This window comes from Gasterosteus aculeatus, chromosome 15 (genome assembly GCF_964276395.1).
Source record: "Gasterosteus aculeatus chromosome 15, fGasAcu3.hap1.1, whole genome shotgun sequence".
NCBI classification, from domain to species: domain Eukaryota; kingdom Metazoa; phylum Chordata; class Actinopteri; order Perciformes; family Gasterosteidae; genus Gasterosteus; species Gasterosteus aculeatus.
In genome coordinates this window covers 15,132,779-15,152,821 of record NC_135703.1, presented here as the reverse complement: position 1 = coordinate 15,152,821, position 20,043 = coordinate 15,132,779, and the positions used below count along the sequence as shown (strand labels likewise).

Below are 20,043 nucleotides of genomic sequence, written 5' to 3'. Positions count from 1 at the left end.
CAATATCTCCTTATTTTACCCCTTATTTACTGTAGCTAAACAACTGCTTTCTGCTATTAAAGTAGTAGTTTCACGGTTCCATGACCTGTCTGTCTTGTTCCTCTATACGATACTCGCCTCAGGCTGCAATTTACTGAAATATTGACTTCTAAATCACTCAAACTAGGTGTTACCCATACAAATTAATGCACTTATTGAAGAGGCTATGGTTTAAAAAGTCAAACTTAACAGACCTGTTAAAATGTCAATGTTATGTTATTTTAATGTTATTTTAATAATGTTTAGAATATTAATGTTCTATCCATTATTGAATCGTCATCTGTATTAGTCCTTGTCTAGCATTGGATCCAGCGCGGGGCCGCGTCATTGCTTGACAGGGAGCGCCCTGATTGGTCGTCGGTCCCCCGCGTGCAGGCGAGCTGTTGAGGGGTTGGCGCTGTGCCGGTGCGCGTGCTGTAAAGCGCCGTCACCTCGCGCATTAAGTGGGCACCGCTTTATTCGCGGTTTCACTTAAAAAGTAAAACATTTTAGCCGTCACTGCATCAGATACTGGGTGCTGTCACCAGTGCGGGTGTTAGTAACGTAAAATCTGTTCAGTTTTCAACTTTTTTTCAACAATTTTCTTCACAGCTCAACTTCACTGAAGGCAGAGGAGGACTCTGTTGACGGACGTTGTTAGCGTTAAGGTTGACTTTACTTTTAATACTTTTGTCGTACAAAACTAACGTTATTTTGGGAAATAACGTCACACAACGAAATGTTAAAATTTAACGCTAACTCCACGCGAGCTCCAATCCCTCGGCTATTCTGCTAGCTCAGTGCTAACGTTAGCTTAGTTTACCAACATTAACTAGGTTGACATTGAGATTAATTCGGTTGACGTCAGCCACTGGCGTAAACTAGTTTGACACGTTGTGTATGCTGAAGCCGTAATAGAAAGGGATCTGATTGGCGGGTTGCAGCTCGGAATTTAACGTTATTTTCTGCCACTTCGTAACTTGTCATCCATTTCCTCAAGAACTCACCGTCACTCCCCGTCAGCTCAGCATGATGAAGCTCACACGCGGCCGGTGCCAGGCTTCTCCCCCGGTCACTGTTGGGGTGAAACCCGGCAGCTCGCACTCCCTCCAGACCAGGAGAGGTCTCCGGCCCAGAAGAGCCAACCGCCAAGACGCGAAGAGCCAGGCGGGCCCGCGTCGGGAGGAGATGTTCCGGGCCCAAAAGACCATGCCCCCAACCATTGTCATCCAGCGGCAGGAGATGTCCTCTTTCTTCAGACTTCTGGGTATGAATGCGCCAGTAAAATGTTAAGTTCAATGGCATTCAAGGGATCGCTGCTACTTTTCAACTAGAAACGTTCTAATTATTGTGTTTGGTTACAGACGATGACGTGATCCATGACTTTCTGTGGATGGACTATTGTTGTAAATTGACTGACAAGGTAAATTGCCAAATAATTGGCACATTTGGAGCATTAAAAGCTGCTTACAAACAACAACTTTTCTTCCAAATTCACAGTACCTTCTGGCTATGACCTTTGTGTACTTCAAACGGGCCTGCTTCACTATCGCCCAATACACCAGGAAGAATTTTTTCATCGCACTGTAGGTTTTCAAGGAAATAACATACTGAAAGATGACCCTCTGTTTGCCACCGCTCGGTAAGCCGTGACGTTTGTGCTCCGTCGCCAGGTATCTTGCAAACACCATGGAGGAGGACGAAGAGGAGGGCAAGTATGAGATTTTTCCATGGGCACTTGGGAAGCACTGGAGGAAGCAGTTTCCCCGCTTCCTCAAGCAGCGAGACATGTTTTGGGCTCGCGTTGAGTACCGAGCTGCTGTCAGCAGGCGCTGCTGTGAAGAGGTACGCGCCAGTGTCATCGCCCGAGGGAAAAGACAAAAGTTGTTACTCCGGGACTCTTTTCAAGCGTCTAGTTTTTGATGCACACTGCAGTTTTTATGGTCATCTCTGTTGTTTTCCTGATGGGGCTGTACTTTCTTTTTCTTTCCAGGTGATGGACATTGTGCCGTCTCACCTAGCTTGGCAGCGTGAGCGGTCAGAGCACCACAGCGGCGCCCAGCGGCAGTACGGGGAGCGGGACCACACCCGCATCCCCCGCGGGCCCTTTGCCTCCCCGGTCCCCTGTTCCCTCTGCAAACGTGGCGCTGCGTCGGATCAGGGTCCGGGCTCTGCAGCTTCTCCCTCCAGAGGCTCTTCGAACACAAACCACGCCTTTCCCCAACCGTTCAACTTCGCACTGAGCTTGGAGGTCACCCCGCCCAGGGCTGCAGCCTGTCTCAGGAGGGCGGCGGAGGCTAAATACCAGACGCACCCTTCCGTCTGTTGTGGTAAGAAGGTTTCCCAGTAGGCTTCCCAAAAGGCCGGGATGATTGTAAAATCCATCTCGGTAACTTTGAACTAAAAGATTTTCAAATGAACTAGTAACTTCTACCCACTTGTAATGTGAATAACCTGCAGGAGGCGGCGCCAAAAACGTCATGTTTTTGATGTTTCATATTTTAATTAAGGGTGTGTATGTTTGCCACACACTTATTTATAGTAGCTAAATATGACAAATGTACATTATCAATGCACATTGATGAAATACTCCCTGCTGGATATTAGGTTAAACGTGTTAATATTATAGTCTAAACGGCTGCCTCGGGTCGTAGCAGCTGTATCGATTCTAAAGCCGTCTTTGTTAAACTGAATTACTCTGTCTGGATTGTGTATTGATGTGATTCATCTGTATTGCACCTTGGAGCACGGTGACAAAGTGATCGACAGCATGTCCTGTCATACCGACTTCTCTTTATTGCCCCTACACATTTTTATTGTAGTTATTAAATAACAACAGTTAATTGTCTTCCCAAGTCAGAAGACAAGAAGTCAGATTTATATGAAAGTCCGAAGAACACCTTTCGTGGATAATTTATACAACTAATATTGTATATGTATATGTGTATATGTCAACAGTGTTTAATAAAGGACAGGATTATCTTGTGTTGAATTTAGATTTAAGCTTCTGCTACCTGGATCAAATATCTCCATAAGATATTTCCTGTTCTAAAGTTCTTTAAGTTCTAAACTCCAGTTTGTCTCCTCAGGGGAAGAGTCGCCATGCGGGTCCACGTACGACCCGTCCATGGACTGGATGTGTGAGTAGAGCGCCAAGCCGCTTTGTGTCACCGTCTCCTTTCACTTTTACTCTAAAGTAAAGGTCTGACAACTTCCTCCATTTTTTTGGTTATTGACTGCTTTTTAAATAAGAACGTGGAACCGACTCAACAGAACCGGTGTGAATAAAGTTAAGAAAAAGTTGTGTGGCGTGTTTAGAATGGGCTCCTCTCATTCTATGTCCCCCATTTCTCCAATATTGTTGTAACCTGCACTGAGTTATTTATTTATATATTTATTTATTTATGTACTGAAGCACCTGTGGGATATTTATTTTTTCACCACTTATGTCAAATGTAATGACAAGCTGGACGAATCAATGTTCAGCCACTCATTCTTGTTAACGTTGTCTGTCACATGCTGGGATTGTGTTTTTAGTGTTGCCCATGTGCCTGTTTCATGATCCAATGCTGCCTCTTGAGTTTTAAATAAAGGAGTTAAAATTGGTCTTTTTGACAGCTTTTTTTTACCCACTTCACTCAAGTTTCAAAGTACACCTTTTTGTTCTAAACATAATTACTGTATATATCATGTGTCTAGTGCATCATGCTCTATTTAAAAAAAACACCTTCACTAAATGCCCTGCTCAGGATTTTAGACAGTGAAATCGAATCAAGATACTCCACAATAAACATTTTCCCCCTTTTTTATTCTCTGGATAATTTACAGCAATTGTGTCCTCCCGGGGTTCCTTCTGAGCAGGATGGTTACCGCACACACTTCCTCAGTTTCACCAGGAACGCTGAAAAAGGGAAAGGCAGAAGATGAGCGCTTGTATACGTGGGCACCGCTGTCGGCGGGGCCTGGAGATGACTTCTCTGACCTGTGTGGCTCATCTGTGCGGGGTGAGGTCTGGCTAAATAGGGAATGCTCCCGAAGGCCGGCTGTTCCTCTTTGCTCGTCTCCTCTGAAATGTGATGGTGAAACCTCATTAAAAATCACAACATTTGACCTACAAGGCGCTGGTCGCGTGGCTTTTAAATCACCTGCGTTGGCCTCCTCCCCCTGGTCTCGGCCCAGGGTGGGATCCCTCCTGACGCAGTGCCTCCCGTCCTTTTGGAGGGCCGGCGCCACCAGCCAGTCCCTGATGGGAACCTCCACGATGCGTTCGCACAGCAGCGGCAACGGCAGACACCGAAGCCCCTCCAGCAGGTCGATGACCTGTGTTATGCTGTGATACACGGAGGTCGAAGGGGCGGTTAGAAGGCCTCAGCTCTTAAAATCATTCTTTGGGGCAATCAAAATGTTTATTTTGCACATTTAAATTAAGACACATCCCTCTTTAAAAAGAACAGCAAAATCCCCAATTAACAATTATCTTGTTTAACATGTGCTAACAAAGAAACGGTGTTCCAATAAGGGTGATTTATTTCTTGACTGAGGAGCAGTAACCTCAAGGCGGGGGCTGCAACCTGTCACTTTTTATGACTGAATGAAATAAAGGAGACTGAGAGGAGTTTCATGGTCATTGGTGAATTTTAGGGGTACAAGATGGGCAGATCTCACCACATCTGGCTAGCTGTGTCTCCACAGCCTTTATGCTAAGCTATTGAGCGGACAAATGTGTGGGTCTCATTCTTCTCTGCAAGAAAGCAGCCTGGCAGATTTCCTCTTTTATGTCTACTGCTTCACAGTGCAAAGTCTCTGCTTTTTTCCAGGGCTCAATGTCTGCCGACCCCTCTTCTCGGGGGGGTGCGGCCTTTCAAAGGTGGAGATGTACACACTTGGCGAGGTAGACCGCACACACGGCCCCGGGGTGCAGGTGCGGAACCACGGTGGGTAGAACCAGCTGAGGGTAAGGCAGGTCGAGAGCCACCTGCAATGGAGGAGCACAGCAGGAGTAGCAAAGAAAGTACAGAAATAAATGAATACACGTGATGAGGTTGACACTGAGGATGACACTGACCGCGTGGAATCCATGAGCGGCGAGGAGCGGCGAGGCCTCGCAGAGGTCACCTGTGTGAAAGCGGACGTTGTCGGGCCACTCCTCGCCTCGCCGCACGCTCCACGACGCCCTCCAGCGCTTGTAGTTCTGCACTGACCTCTTGTGGTGGTCCTCCCTGACCTCCACGCTCAGGACGCTTCCCTTACAGCCGACTGGGGGGGGGGCAACGGCGAGGGGTTGTCAATGAGGATCGTTAGTGACGATAAATGAGGATCAGCGAGACAACAGGTCCACACCTGCTCTGGACAGGAACAGAGACATGGCCCCGGACCCCGATCCCGACTCCAGCACGCAGTCTCCCTCCGTGACGTCCATCATCATGAGCATGGCGCTGGCATCCTGGGAACGAGAGCGACCGCAAATGATTAGAAAGAGCCAACGGGAACTCAAACCGTCAACAGGCGGGACCCCACCCTGCACCTTTGGGTAGGCGATGGCCGGGCCCCTCCTCATGTACAGCACGTAGTCCTCCAGGCTGGCCCGGCGCACGAGGATGCTGACGCCCCTGCTCGTCTTCACGAAGCTGCCCGCGGGCCGCCCGGCCACGTCGTCGTGCGGGATCACCCCCCAGCTGCTCCCCAGGCGCGCCCCGGTCTGAAGCTCAAACATCTTCCTGAACTCCACGCGGCCCTTCCTGCGATGCTCGGCGACGAGCAGCTCCCCGGGGGCGAGCGGCGGCCACGCGCTCGTCACCACGGCCGCGTCTGATGCGCGCGGGCTCTCGGGGTCATCTTCAGGGGTTGCCCCGCTTTCCTCCCCTTGCGTGCCCGACAGCCGGACGTTCACGTCTTCCTCCGGGTCCAGGTGGTCGCGCTCCCTCAGCTGGAGCACCTCGGGGCTCAGGGCTTCCTGGGCCAGCAGGCTGCTGATCCTCTCCAGGGGGGACAGGGGTCGTCTCCCTCTGGACAGCAGTGCTGACCCGGATGCGAGCCCAGTACTTGGGGGCGAGTCCGAGCTGTCTCCCTGGCTCGCGTTACACTTAACGGAACAGGTTGAAAACGCGATTGTGTCCTTACATCGGAGACGTCTTTGACAGGACGTGCCGATCTTCAGCAGTCTATGCACGCGCGCCATTCCCGCTGAGGGCATCTGCGCAGCCATTATGTCAAATCATAGTAACAGAGCTCAAAGCAAAAACTCATCCAGCGAAAATATATATAATATACGGATGAAAATTATAGGCGTAATTGTGAAATATAATAAGAACGACTGGTAAATGATGAAGCCTGACTGAAAGTGCACTCACTCAATTCACGATTCTTCTTTTCTGTTTTACAGCCAGTATTTACAGACCAAAGAGGTCACCATGCTGGAAAAAACACATGGGGCACGTCATCACTAAGCGACGGGAGTAGTAATACACGTCTACCAGCAGGGGCACTGTTGGAACTTTTGAAACCCCTCTGTGAAGTCCGTGAATACTCTCATCTTTTATGTCATGAAGCGTGCTGTCCTATACTGCAACTGTAAATCTTTCAGAGGATCGTCGTAATTTGCAGTAATATGATGAAGATCCACAGTAAACTGGGCCAAAATAGATTGGTAATTGTTGATGAGAAAGAAAATAAATATCTTTGATTTCATGCAATATACAAATTCCTCACACTAAGATTACGATACTATCTTGGGTTACGTAGATGCCAATCCACACAGTGATTTGCAATAGATGAATGTAGTGAGGGTTATTAGTCAAAACCTCATAATGATACCCAACATGACATAGAAGAGAAGAGAAGCATTCTTGAGTGTATGATTTTAAGGGTATTTTGGACTTGAGTTATAGTGTTAGTTTTAATATTGACTTATTTTCCATTGAAAACAATAAAAATGCATCGATTGTTTGTAAAGAGTGATATTTACTAGAACAAGATGAAATCTGTCACTCTTGAACATTTTAAGCAGGAAGTTGTTGCTGTTATTTAGTAAAGTATGCGAAGGAAGGAACCGATAATTATTCTAAACCAGACATATATTAAGTGTTTTGGAAAACAAAGACATGTTTTTTTCCCGTTCGTTAACCTGTTACGAGGACACATCAAGTCAACATGCATCCAAACGACTTCTTTGCCTAAAAGGGGGCGGTCCTTTCCCTCGCGCTCTAGTGCGCATGTGCGCAGAGGTCCACACGTGGTTGGTACTGTGTAAACCACGCAGGCAGACGCAGGCAGCGGCTCAGAAATGGCGGCCGAAACTAGCAGCTCCTCGCTGCAGCTACCCTGCGTTTTTTCACCACAATCTCGACAGTACCTGGCGTTGTGTGCCCAGGATGGCAGACTTCGTATTTGGAACACAGATAGTAAAACACTTCACCAAGAATACGTGCCTTCTGCCCATTTGAGTGCCACTTGCATCTGCATAGCCTGGGGACCATGCCGGACAGTCAAGGTACGTGAGGCTAGTTAGCGAGGCCGAGCAATGCTGGCCGGGACTTTTTCCCAACAGAAGGGCGCACAATAACGACAGGAACGTGTCGATATTGTTTAAGGAAATCACACGACGGGAAGCCTGAAACCTCAGCGGCGCGTTACTGCGAAACGTTTCCATGTGGCCGACACGGACCCGGTGACGTTGGAGCAGCCACGCTAGCAGCTAGCTAACAGCTACGCAAGACGCACATGTTAGTCCCGCATGGTGGCGAAGAAAACCCGGACAGTGTATAAATGCACTAGTTCGGCGTCAAATAACCAACCGTTATACGTACCGCGCGTATGTAAGTCCGTCCAACGATCTTTGACTGCATTTAGCGCGCTAGCACGTTTAATACAGTTATTTAAGTTAGCAATAGCCTACCAAGGCTTCCGAAGCGTGTGCCACCATGACACCTCTGCATGCTGAGGCTGAAAAGTTTTACCGTCTGAAGTCGATTAGAAAACAGTTTCACACGAGTGTGTTCTGTTTCCAACAGAAATGTAAACATCTTATCGCACTACTGTGTTGATTTCAAAATGTTGTGTCGTGGGTGTTTTATTGTCCACAGCTCGTAAGCACCTCATTTTCAGCAGCAGTGATTTAAAGTTAAAGGAAGCTTTGTGAATTGTTTTAGTAGTTATCATGAGGTGTTTGGGTTTTAAATGTGTGTGGTGTTTTTTTTCTTTCATCGTATAAATAGCCCAAAGTACACTAAACAGGAATCCTAATCTCAATGGTGAACTGGTTTACATCTCTAATGTGCTGTTTTCAGGAGGGGCCTCAGAGGAAGAAGAGGAAATCGGAGGTGGTGCTGGGGGAGGAGAAGGCAGACCTGTTGGCGATGGGCACAGCAGCAGGCAGTGTCCTCATTTACAGTACAGTGAAGGGAGTCCTGCACTGCACGCTGGTGAGTCCTGCACTCGCATCCCGACTTAACGGTGCTATATTTTACAAACTTGTATGTGAAAACCACTTGCTTCTGTCAAGGTACTAGGTTCCTGTTTTCTGCTTGAATATCAATCGGTTTCCTGTCTCTTCCAGGATGGAGGCCACAGCGGAGGGGTTAATTGTGTCCAGTGGCACCCTAAAGACAGTTTATTATACAGTGGTTCCGATGATACATACATCATAGAGTGGGACCTGCAGACGGGCAAGGCGAGAAGGTCAGTATCTAGTTTTGTGTTCACACTACAGCCAACGTAGACAAAATTGGATTTTATTATCTCATATTTGAGTGTTCTCCAAATGACCTAAATCAAGAAACTGCCCGTCTGGAAAGTTGAATCAGAATTTTTATGTTCCATCAGCCGCGCCACCCCTCCATATGATTTTTTTTTTATTTTTTTTTATGAGTTTGACACCCCCACTCTAGACCGACTGTAGCCACAATTCTGTGGGAGTTGATCATTCATGGTATAGTCCCACCACCTGTGGGTCTGGCTCTGCAATACCTGTAGCAGCCATTTCTCAGTGCATGGCATTTTGTCTTTTCTTTTTATGTCTCTCACAATTTACTTTGCCAATATATCAATTTCAAATTAAGTACAGACCCGGATGAACCCCAAAGGGGTTTCTTTTCCAACCCTTATGTGACTGACAGCGTTTGCCTGAACTTTTCGTGCATGCAATAAACTGGATAAATGTGACGTAGCGATGCGCAGCTGTAAACTCTGACCACATCGTGTCTTTAATCTGTCCAACCCACCTGGGGCTCTGCTACTATCATGTGAGAGATCTGTTCATCACTAACACAGGCCAGCAATAAAAGTTTTCGTTTTGGCTTTAAATCGATAGCAAGACTTCGAGGTGAGCAGCAACTTAACAATAGTCTTTTTTTGATCTAAAACGGCACTGCTGATTTCACTTCCTGTCAGTGTCAACATTAATGGAAAATTAAGGTTTTTATTAAATCATCCGCTCACTCACTAACGGTTCCAGTATTTTATGCCGCACTGATTTTCTTAAGTCGTATAATAAAAAGTGTTTTTATTGATCCCGAGGGAAATTTGCGCATCCAGTGACTTGTTCTGTAACATCAAATGCACTGATACACACAAGAATAATCAATAAAAACCTATTACGGTAAACAAAGCACTACAGAGAAGTGTCAAATTGAAGTGTGCCAAATAAGAACAAGTGCCTTAAAACACTAACTTGATACTGTCTCAAGTCAATTCTATTCTCAAAGGGCTGTTTTCACACTTCAGATGCTTTACTCTGTTCAACTCCTCGTTCCGGTGTCTTTCACTGTGGATACTTAGTACTGCACCCAGAATCCCTCTAACTTTTGTTTTAGGCCGCCACAGCCAACCCATTTATAAAAACGTCCTTCAGTCTGATGTTTCTGTGCTTTTTTTCTGCTGTTGTGATGCGGCGTGCAGCTGATGCTGAGCCTTGGGTTTGGATCCGCCCAGCAGAAAAGAAACGGGCAGCTAATAACTATTAGAGAACTGTCAAGCCTTCATTCCTCATCCACGGAGGCAGATGGGTTTCTGCTGTGTGAATTATACCAGCGGGTCAAACAAGATACAAAGGACTTATTTTTCAACCCACCACCGAGAAAATCATTTTAAACCGCTTCAAATCAAATTCTAAATTGGCCTGGCCATCGCCTACCCGAAGGTGCAGGGTGGTGTCCCGCCTGTTGTACATTTTTTATCGAGACAAACTATTCAAATACTAAATACGATTTTAATGGATTAAGCACATCAAAGCAAACATTCTTTGACATGTTAACTGCTGAGAGCTGAAGTTAAAATAATTTCTTTAATATTTATGTTGACCTCGCCTAAACCTTTTTTCTTTTTTTCTTGTTACTCATCACCAATACCCACTAACTGAACTGCCGTAACACATAATGTAAGTGAATAAGTCTTTAAGGGACCAAAGGCGCTGGCATGCAACTGCGTCTGCGGCTTTTCACGCAGTCGTATTGATACTCGTTTCAATTCATGGTTCTGAAAGTCTTGCGTGTGTTGCTTTCTCACAAAAACAACAAAAATGTTGCGTGTGTTGCAGAGCAATTCACCGCCAGAACAGGTGGAGTAACATAAGACGACCTAGAGTCACGTCTTTGTGTATGGAAGTCGTTGGGAAGTAAATAAATAAAAACCCTCTCCCTCCATGAATCGGAGGCTATCCTGCGTCCTTGTAGTCCACCAATGGCGGCTTGTATAAGTGGTCATATTTCTGTATTTCTTCCAACAAAAGCTCCAATCAATCTGATTCATTCTCTCTTCAAAAATCTTCCTTTTTAAAAATAGGGGTATTGTGCTATGAAACCGGAAATGTGAGACTCCGTAAAGGATGCAGTCAGCAGACCAATCAAAGCCATGTGGGCTGCGTGAGGGTTGCAGAGCTTTTGACGCTAGTCTAGAAAAATAAGTCGACGTACGCAAGAAGGGGTAAAAAAGCCCGCCTGGGGCTCTTGCGTGTCCTTGCGCGCAACCATAAACTAGGCTTAAGCGGGAAAATAAATGACTGGCCTGGTCACTGTATTTCAGCAAAGACGTTGGTGATTTAGCGGCGGCACAGTCTGCACAAAGTCCCCATCTATCCTGGCTGACGCCAGTTTTGTGCTCCCCAAACTGGTTTTGCACAATCGTCCTAAACTAATCCGAATGGCTATTTGGGTCTGTCAATAAACAAGAAGAAAAATCGGGCCGTGAAAATGCAGTTGGAAGAGCCACAGTCTATTTGTTTCCGCAGTAAGTGGAAGGCGGACCGTGCAGCAGTGACCAGTCTGTGTGTGAGCCCAGACGGCAAACTGCTGCTCTCAGCTGGTCATATAATCAAGATGTGGGACTTGGACACCAAAGAGGTTTACAGGGTGAGTGCTGTCTCATTTGTTTGTGCATTAATCAGACGGGAGGGGCACTATTCTGAGGCTTCATACAAGCCCGGGTCATTGGTAGTGAGAAGCGCAACGGTTATAAACCAGCCAAACATTGAGTGTTTTTCAGCTGAACTGATTCCCGTTTTGTCCTCGTCCCCGCCGCAGAAGTTCACAGGCCACTCCACGGCCGTGACAACCCTGCGCTTTGCCACCACGCGACCACCCGACAGCAACGGCCTTTACTTCCTGTCCGGCGCGGCACACGACCGGCTGCTCAGTGTCTGGTGAGTGTTCATTTAACACCTACAGCCCGTCCGGGACGCTGTGTCGCCGGTCTTCCTGTGCAAATGTACCGCTGCTTCTTTCTCTCTGAACTGACACGGAGGCATCTCCCCCGCAGGCAAGTACGAGAAGACGGAAAGGACAAGAACTCTGTGGTGTCCTTCACGCTGACCGACGAGCCTCAGCACATCGACCTTGTCGCGTCAAACAATAAGGAAGAGGTCAGAGTGGTCATTCAGTCCTCGGATTACATGTATTTGACAGACGTCTTAATGTGTACAGTAAAGCGATAAGGATTTGAGCTCTGTGTTCCTCCCTGTGCTTTGTTTACATTTTATGCAAATGTTTGTTCCACACAGGCGGTGAGGCTGGCGGTGGTGTGTAAGGATGGCCAGCTACATCTCTTCGAGCACTTTTTAAATGGGTAAGCACGGGTCATGCGATAATTTTCTTATTCATAGGATGTTGTCGGGTTTTTTCTATTCTACTCAAGGTATAATAATGATCCTAAAACCAAAGATTTGGCTCAAGCGAAGCTGCTCGTGTTTTGGCTGCTGTATTTAGAGGCCGAATGACTGGAGGCTGAAAGTCCTTTTTCATATTTGATCACGGTTTGCCCTCTAACGGCTGTCGGGGGACATTGCACTTCCACCAGATGCCACTGATGACTTCACTCCTCTGAAGCATTTCTTAATGTTGATCCCATCTGCTTCCACAGTCCCTGTAAGAAGCCGTTGTCACCCATGTGTTCGGTGCAGATGTCCGACACAAAGGACTCCCCGGTGCCAATTCCAATGTTGGCTGCTGCCCTCGCAGCCGGTACGCGGGCAGTGCTGCTTGGCTACGGCACCCACCTGCAGCCTGTGATGGAGAAGCTGGTGAGTTTACAGGAGACTATTGTGACGATTTCAAGGGATAAACATTTCAGGGTTCATGCTCTGCAAAAACAGGTAATATCAGTTAGTCTAAATCCAGGTGCTAGACATTGTAGCAGCTAGACAACTAGTTAATTAGTAAAACCACCCGCCATTTGTTTTTAATCAAAGCAAATGGTTAAACTTAATAAATGATTAATTATTTTTTAGTTCGCTTGAATTGTTTTTGTGAGAAAGCTGCATCTTTCATACTTGTGCATGAAGCAACTTTAGAATATGGAACATATTAAATTTCCAATTTATACATTTAAATGTTTTGTTAAATTTTGCAGTTACGATAGCGTGATTTTAGTTTTTTACATTAATTTACTTTTGGGCCACCGAAACGGGGGCGTAGTAGCTCTGCGTTAAACTAAAGCCTAGTTTATGCTTCTGCGTTCTCAGAGCGACGCAGACGCAAGACCCCCTTGCGTGCCTTTTCACACCACCTTGCGTGTGTCGACCCATTTTTCTAGGCATGCGTCGCTTTTGACGCAAGCCTCCTGCAGCGCACAAGGCTGCGATTGGTCCGCTAACTACATCCTTTACGGAGTCTCACATTTCCGCTTTCACAGCCCAATAGCACCATTATTAAAACAAAGAATGTTTACGAGAAAACGGATCAGATTGAAGAGCTTTTGTCGGAATAAATGCGTAAATATGACCGCTTCTACAACCAGTCATTGGCGGGTTGTAGAAGCGGGTTGGATTCACGGAGGGAGATCGCCGCAAACGCCGGTTTGCCGGTCGAGAGGTAAACTAAGTTGTGGAGGAAAATACGGGACAAATGTGTCCGCAATGAAAAGCAGCAGTGGCGATGCACGGGGCAATAAAGTCTATGATAAATAATTAAATAGACGTGTTCTGCCGGTGAATTGATCTGCAACACACGCAAGACTTTTAGAACCATGAATTGACGCAGCGACGCAAAAGCATGCGCCGGCCTTAACAGCCATCGCATGTCTCCTTTTTACAAACCTGTCCTGTGTGTTCAGGAACTTTACAAGCAACAGGGAAAAAACAAAAATCTCCCCATTTCTAGAAAGCCATAGATTCGGTTGTGACTTATTGTACTCAAACTGGATAATAATCCAGTAATACTGGATGCTTGACAGCATAAGTTAGATTATATATTGCTCGACTGACCTTTTCAAACTTAGCCTGAAGGCAACACGCATGTTCATCCGGCTTGGAGCTTCACAACAATAGCATTACTATCCCACATGCTCGCTAAACTGTTGATTTACCCACAATTCTCCCTCCTATCTGTGCAGGAGATCAACACAGCAGAGAGACATGTGTGTTTGACCCGGGATGTCCAGACCAGCATGTCAATTTCCTTGGAAACTGCTGTCTCCAAGGTAACACTTCTCTTCCTTGAGTCAAGAAGACCACTTGTAGTCTGAGCTTGTTGGAAAACCTAGATTCTATTTTTTTTTTTTTTTTTTTTGTCAAGGTGAAAACCCCTTTTGTCGGCGACAAGAGCAGAGTGTTGGCCCCGGGGCTTCCTGGTCACCAAGCCCCCGTCAAGGGAACCACACAGGGATCAGAGAAGAGGAAAAAAGGCACAGAAACCAGAGAGGTGGGTCCAGCATCTGGGAATACACACTAACATAGTGCAGTCACAGTACGTGCTTGGCTTAGTTACGCACTCTTCTTCCATAATGGGCCACTACATGATCATTGTCTTCTGTATAGATTCAGAATGTGAATTGGAAATTATAACCACGGACATAAATAATAAACAGAGCAGGAAGTCTGTGGAAAAACAAGGAGCCTCCGGGCTGAATGTCACAATGTGCTTTGTATTACCTTGTTTTTCAATTTCCTCTTCTGGTTTTGGGCAGTGATGGGAATAGGATAAATATTTTTTGATAAAATACCGCAATTTCATTGGATGGCTTTTTAAGGGGAAGTGTTTGTCGCTGTAGGTGGGAAAATTGACATATCTTTGCTCTGGTGTAGATGTCAATAGCAGAGCGACTCGGGGAAATCGATCTGTCTGCAGTCTCCACCGAGAAGGGGGCTCCTAAAGGAACGGCGACTTTGCAAACTGACAACTTTGCGGTGCTGCTGCTGCAGGGCCTGGAGAGCAACGACGCCGACATCCTCAATGTGAGTGTCCCGTCTGAGAGTCAGCATGTTCACGAAACAGTGGATTGTTTTGCCTGAAGATTTCTGCTCACTTGCCGTTCAGTTTTCACAATTTTGTTAGTTTAATAACTTATTTCACTCTTGTGTCTCCCACAGAAAGTTTTCCAGACTCGTAAAGAGATGGTGATAAAGAAGACCGTTGCTCGGTTACCCCTCCCTGCTATTTTACCTTTGATGGAAGTGGTGAGTCACTTTCGATGGAACGATCGGATGCCTACCACTCAACCAAGTGTTAAAGGAAGGTTTTGATCTGTGTGTAATCAGTGCTTCATCTCCCCCATAGATTACAAAGCGGCTCCAAGGGCACCCCATAGCGTAAGTAAGCTTGACGGAACAACTGTAAGCTTTCAACTGGCTTTGACTGTTTTTGTTAAACTTTACAACATCGTGGGCTGCATGCAGTCAGTCATGTCTGTATTTGTTCCTTTCCACAGGGCCACTTTAATGGTGCGGTGGCTCAGGGCTGTGCTAATGCACCACACATCATACCTGGCATCGGTGAGTCCACGTTACCAACGCAGCAAACCCCTGGTTATCTTCAGTTAACGTTTAATCTCGTTCAGATCTCTGGCCTCTAGCTTTGCCACAAAACTATTTACACCCTTGCCTTCCACGTTGGCCTTTTTGTAGGATTGTTAATCGAGCTCTCTCCATACTTAGCCGCTGGCTAGTCACTTAACGTGCACGTTGCTGCTGGAAATTATTTGAGCACAGCGCTCCCAGGGATGGTCAAATTCAACCAGATCCACTGTGCAATATCAACATCACAATCAATTCTAAGTATCACTAAAATTTAGTTTCATCCATTTTGAAGTCAAAGATCAATTGAATAGCATATCAACCATATTCACTGTCAATTTTCCACTTGAACTCTAATTAGATACATATTTTAATAATATATATATATATATAAAAGGGAATAAAATGCACAACAAAGCTTTTGAGAATGTTGCGGTTAAGAAAAAACAGGTAATGTAATCCCCTCGCAGACTTCCCATCATCCACAGCCATCTTGCTTATTTGTCTGTTTTTCATCTACCTTCACCCGGTCCATCTGTCTCCCTAACAGCTGCCAGACCTGGTTACCCAGCTGGGAGTGCTTTATCACATGATCGAGAGCCGAGTGAAGACGTTCAACAAGCTAACAAAGCTAAACGGGAAACTCTATCTGCTAGCGACACAGGTATGGATCGCTATGTCCAGGAATGTGCACTGTGAAAAGTGCTTTTTCCACAAGCTCAGCATGTTTCCTGCTGCGCCTATGAAAATGTTCTGAAATGTCACCTGTTTGCTGATGGCTGGAGTAAGCGCACCCAGAAATACCACAATGGACGAAAAGAAAACATCCGACAAAAAGCTGTTTGTGCTCACAGGGTCACTCCAACAGAATGTTATGGTTGGACGAGCTCATTGGTGTAACGGGTCTCCGATGCCGTATTTGTCGGCAAATCTGCCTTAAAGGCACCAGACTGGAAGGAGGAAAGCAAGAGGCCAGGGCTTCACTGCTTAATCTTCATTGTCTTTGTTTGTATCTGCAAGTCACAATCTTCATAAAAAAATTAGATTCGGCTACTGGCTGAAAGTCTTTGTAATGCTGAGACATGTGAGGAGTTCAAAGATTGAGCAGTTAAGTATAGAGCCATTATACAAACTACTGTGATTTTTGCCTTAAAGGGAGAATAAGGTGTCCATGTGCCATTATGTATGACTAACGCATCATCCTACACAACTTCTCTGGCAACTATCTGCACAAGGTTTATTTTAATTCAACGGGTAAATTAATTTAGTTATTGAGCTTTGTTTTTCAACCTTGAGTTGGACTCCAACCCAGGGACACTTGCCTGTTCCAGAAAATGAGCAACTTGTTACCTTGCGTCAAATGTTAATTCCCCAGTCGTCACTGACAGAGCGATCATTCATGTAAATGACAAATTCTTTTGGCTCAATCCCTGACATTGGCATCACAATAATTCAGACAAAGACACGTCTGCAGATGGGACAAGGACCCACTACCAGTTCCCCAAATGCAAAGTTGACAGCTCCAACCTTGTGGAGGACGTGGTCAGCGGGTGCTTTCCTTGTGAGCAGACCGGTGTGCTCCACAGCCTCTGCACCACCATCTCAGGCGCAGATAAATATTCAGATGCAATCCCACCGCTGCATAAACTCTCAGCGATGTGATTCACTAAATGTGGAGCTTGCCATTTGCCCTGTGAAGTCCCCGCTGCAGGCATCTCTCAGGCACTGCCTGGCCTTCAACATTCTATCATGCAGCGTGTTAATGTGAAGAGGTCTTTAACATGAATGTGAAAGTCATGGTGTCTAAAAGCATCTCCTTTTTCACCACTAGGTGGCGAGAAGTGACTGCAGCAGCAGCGCGGATGTTGATCACAAAGCAAAGCTGGTGTATGAAGAAGGTGAGTGTGTGTCATGTTCACTTTTCTGTCAACTTTTAGATGTTTTTTCTCTGTAAAACTTCCCTCGTTGAGATTTGTTCCTTTGGCGCTTCAACCGTGTGTAGAATTCCATCAGTCCTCTACTGGTTGCCGCGGCGAACCGCTTGAACGAGCGGAGGCAAAGCAAGATTTTATTGTGGTGCCCAAATTCGTTGTGCATCTCCCTAATCATGGAACGGGTCACTGCGGCGGTCTTGTGGATCCGCTTCCCCGTCTCACGGTGCTTTCTGATTATTTTTGACGGGCATTCGTTATCTCGTCCTGTTGGCCGCGAGTCGACAGCCTGCCCGCTAAGATGGCTCAAAATCAGCCATGATTTATGAACCCGGCTGCCCTTCGTGCAGCCACTCTTGGCGATGCACCGCACGCAAACAGATTCCTGTTGCCTGGCAACCTGACCGCCAGCGTTCAGCCCTCCCTCCCTCCTAAGCCCCTTTTTTCTTTTTTGAGTGGAACAACAATGCCCACTCTATTCTCATTTCTCATTATCTGCACTGTATATGGCACTTTATTGAGCCACGTAGAAAATTGGATTTCATGAAATAATTAAGCTGCGAGAAAATATAATTTATAAGAGAAACCCTACAATTCATTTTTTTTGCCTCTGATCTTGAATGAATCGGCTGATAGTTCTAGTTGTGTCAACGCAGTCTGTACAAGGCCTCAGATGAATCAGTACAAGCGCTTTCTTTGTATTTTGTCAACACAAGGACTTAAAATGTCTTTGTCATTCGGTTATTTGGATAAAAGAATATATATATTCCTGCTAGCACTCTGCAGTATGGTCCAAAACCCACATCACGGTATTTTGTAAGATTCTGAAGGTATTTTGCTTTCAAGTAAACACCTTCATTGACCCGAAAAAGACTGACGTCCACCTGAACAGCTGTTCACCGCTCGCTGGCTAACTTGCTCGCAACTGACCTGCTTGTTGTGGCTGCCAGTGTTGCCACCAGAGGCAATAGCAGCGGCTCAAGAAACTTTGCAATAAATGGTTTTCTGATCTAACTGACGTGGGATTATTCCAAAACGACACAGCTCCTCTCTTTGGCTTAAGTTGTGTTGGTGCATCTCTGGTCTTTGTTCCTCCTGCATCGCTCTTCTGTGTTTTTAATGTGGCGACTGAGTTCTCGTAATTGTGAAAGCCTGAAAGGGGTTCTCTTCCTTTCTCTTCTCCCTCACTGATTATTCACCATCCTGGCAGCACTGATGGGAGTGGAAAGAGTTATGTATGGCGCATAGTGATGGATTTGTTTTTTTCCCCTTTACAGAATCATCTGACGACGAGGCCTCTGGTGACGAAGGTCTCCCCGACAACGACTCAGATGTAAGTCATGAGACGGGCCAGAGCTCAGCAAGTCTCTATTCAAACTGCAGTAACTCTGACCTGTTGGGTTGTCCTTCACAGAACTGGGAGGAAGAGGAGGCTATGGAGGAAGACAAAGATCCAGACAGCAAAGGGGATTCCAAAGCGAACGGAGAGGAAGACATGGAGCGCGGGAACGAGAGCGAAGAGGAGTGAGGTCGAGTGCGGAGTGATGCCAATCGCACGTAAAACGGACCTGAAAGAGTTATATATATACTTTCATTTTATTTTCAGCGACTTGATTTTATCATCAGAACAAAGTTATGGTTTTACTAAAAAAACAAAAAAAACAAATCGAAGGACTCATGGTGGCAAACTGGCCGGCTACCACGAGCAAAGTGATGCCGTTGTGCTGCTGTGCCGCGCCCCCCAATCAGAGGGACGGGTGCAGCATTGAGCGGAGTTGCGTGGAAACATGCTCCTGTTGGTCCAGACAGCGTCCCGGCCCAACCCTCCTGACCAGTCTGCATTGAAAACATAAAATCATTTGGCGGCGTTCCAGTTTGCCTCCACTGCGGTGTGCGTTCCAAATTTTTTATGTTATAATAAATAGTATTAGATAATATTGTTTAAGCTTCGCCGTGGTAGAGGCGGTGGGTCGATCGATCGGTTCTCCGTGTGTCATCTGGAACGGCGGCTCGTTGCTCCAGACTGCAACGTGGTACGCGCGTGGAGTTGTGATGCAGCCACCAGCCCCGCCTCCAAGAAGGTGTTCTGGTGACCACACATCATGTTCCCAAACAATGTACATCTGTAAGTACAGTGTGTATGAGCTCCTCCCCCTGCAGCTAGCCCCCTCAAATGCTTGGGATTAAATGAACTCCTGTTAAATCTCTTGAATGCTGTTGGTTTTTTTTTTGTTTTTTTTATATATACAAGTTCTGTTGCATTCTCAGTTCCCCTTTTGTGCATCAAATTTCCGAGTATTCACACAACCGTGACCCTGCTATGGGGCTGACCGAGGGAAGACGAGAAATAAACTTTGCTCAAATAGGGCAATAAATGAGTTTTCTAAATGGCTTTGTGTGTCTGATGGGGGGGGTTTAGGGTCTCAGGTGAATAAAGATGGCAAGGAGCTGGTACAAACGTCACGTATGAGGGCATCTTCTATTTTTGCACCAGCCAGTTGCCTGAGGGCAGCGCTATAGCCAAAGGGAAGTTGAGAAATGTATCCGTAATATAACATGCGTGATCAAAAGCACTTATTGGATGTATGTCCGGTTTCTGTGATATTAGGATTGTTGGTTGGCTTAGGCCTGTACGTTACAGCCTAAAAGTCTGGGACTTGTTTTTGGTTTACTACAATTATGTACTTCTCTCACCGGCCGATTTATTCGGTACACGTGTTCTCAGACTGAAGCCTGGCAGAATCGACACAGCAAGCATGTCTACATGAGTTTCCTTCCCAAGTGTTTGACTTCTTAAATCCTCTAACCTCCATATGATTGTATGTATGTATGTAATGAAAGCTGAGAACAGTTTTCAACAACAAAATAAAGACTGCA

At 46.1% G+C, this 20,043-nt stretch overlaps 3 protein-coding genes across 4 annotated transcripts; 2 read left to right on the top strand and 1 right to left on the bottom strand.

Moving 5' to 3' along the window:
- Positions 1–327: 327 nt before the first annotated feature.
- On the top strand, positions 328–3,624 carry spdya (speedy/RINGO cell cycle regulator family member A). Of its 2 annotated transcripts, XM_078089068.1 has the most exons (8): positions 328–517; positions 631–686; positions 1,019–1,285; positions 1,383–1,441; positions 1,519–1,604; positions 1,692–1,863; positions 2,012–2,348; positions 3,108–3,624. In XM_078089068.1, exons 3-8 carry the CDS (start codon positions 1,048–1,050, stop codon positions 3,164–3,166), a joined length of 951 nt encoding a protein of 316 aa, XP_077945194.1. In that variant the 5' UTR covers positions 328–517; positions 631–686; positions 1,019–1,047; the 3' UTR covers positions 3,167–3,624. The 2 variants fall into 2 exon arrangements, with proteins under 2 accessions (XP_077945194.1, XP_040055440.1); XM_040199506.2 differs by having other exon boundaries at positions 399–686.
- A 183-nt stretch (positions 3,625–3,807) lies between these two features.
- trmt61b (tRNA methyltransferase 61B) lies at positions 3,808–7,213 on the bottom strand. Its single transcript, XM_040199505.2, has 7 exons — positions 5,543–7,213; positions 5,359–5,461; positions 5,084–5,274; positions 4,902–4,993; positions 4,164–4,348; positions 4,001–4,084; positions 3,808–3,919 (listed from the first exon to the last, which is right to left on the bottom strand). Exons 1-7 carry the CDS (start codon positions 6,221–6,223, stop codon positions 3,885–3,887), a joined length of 1,371 nt encoding a protein of 456 aa, XP_040055439.2. The 5' UTR covers positions 6,224–7,213; the 3' UTR covers positions 3,808–3,884.
- Positions 7,214–7,234: 21 nt separating this feature from the next.
- Positions 7,235–19,554, top strand: wdr43 (WD repeat domain 43). The gene is made up of 18 exons (XM_040199503.2): positions 7,235–7,507; positions 8,304–8,438; positions 8,573–8,694; positions 11,240–11,360; positions 11,532–11,650; positions 11,767–11,869; positions 12,008–12,072; positions 12,367–12,526; positions 13,837–13,923; positions 14,019–14,144; positions 14,528–14,677; positions 14,813–14,899; positions 15,000–15,031; positions 15,151–15,214; positions 15,786–15,899; positions 17,067–17,133; positions 18,444–18,499; positions 18,581–19,554. The coding sequence occupies exons 1-18, from the start codon at positions 7,301–7,303 to the stop codon at positions 18,692–18,694; spliced, it is 1,929 nt and encodes a 642-aa protein (XP_040055437.1). The 5' UTR covers positions 7,235–7,300; the 3' UTR covers positions 18,695–19,554.
- Positions 19,555–20,043: the final 489 nt, after the last annotated feature.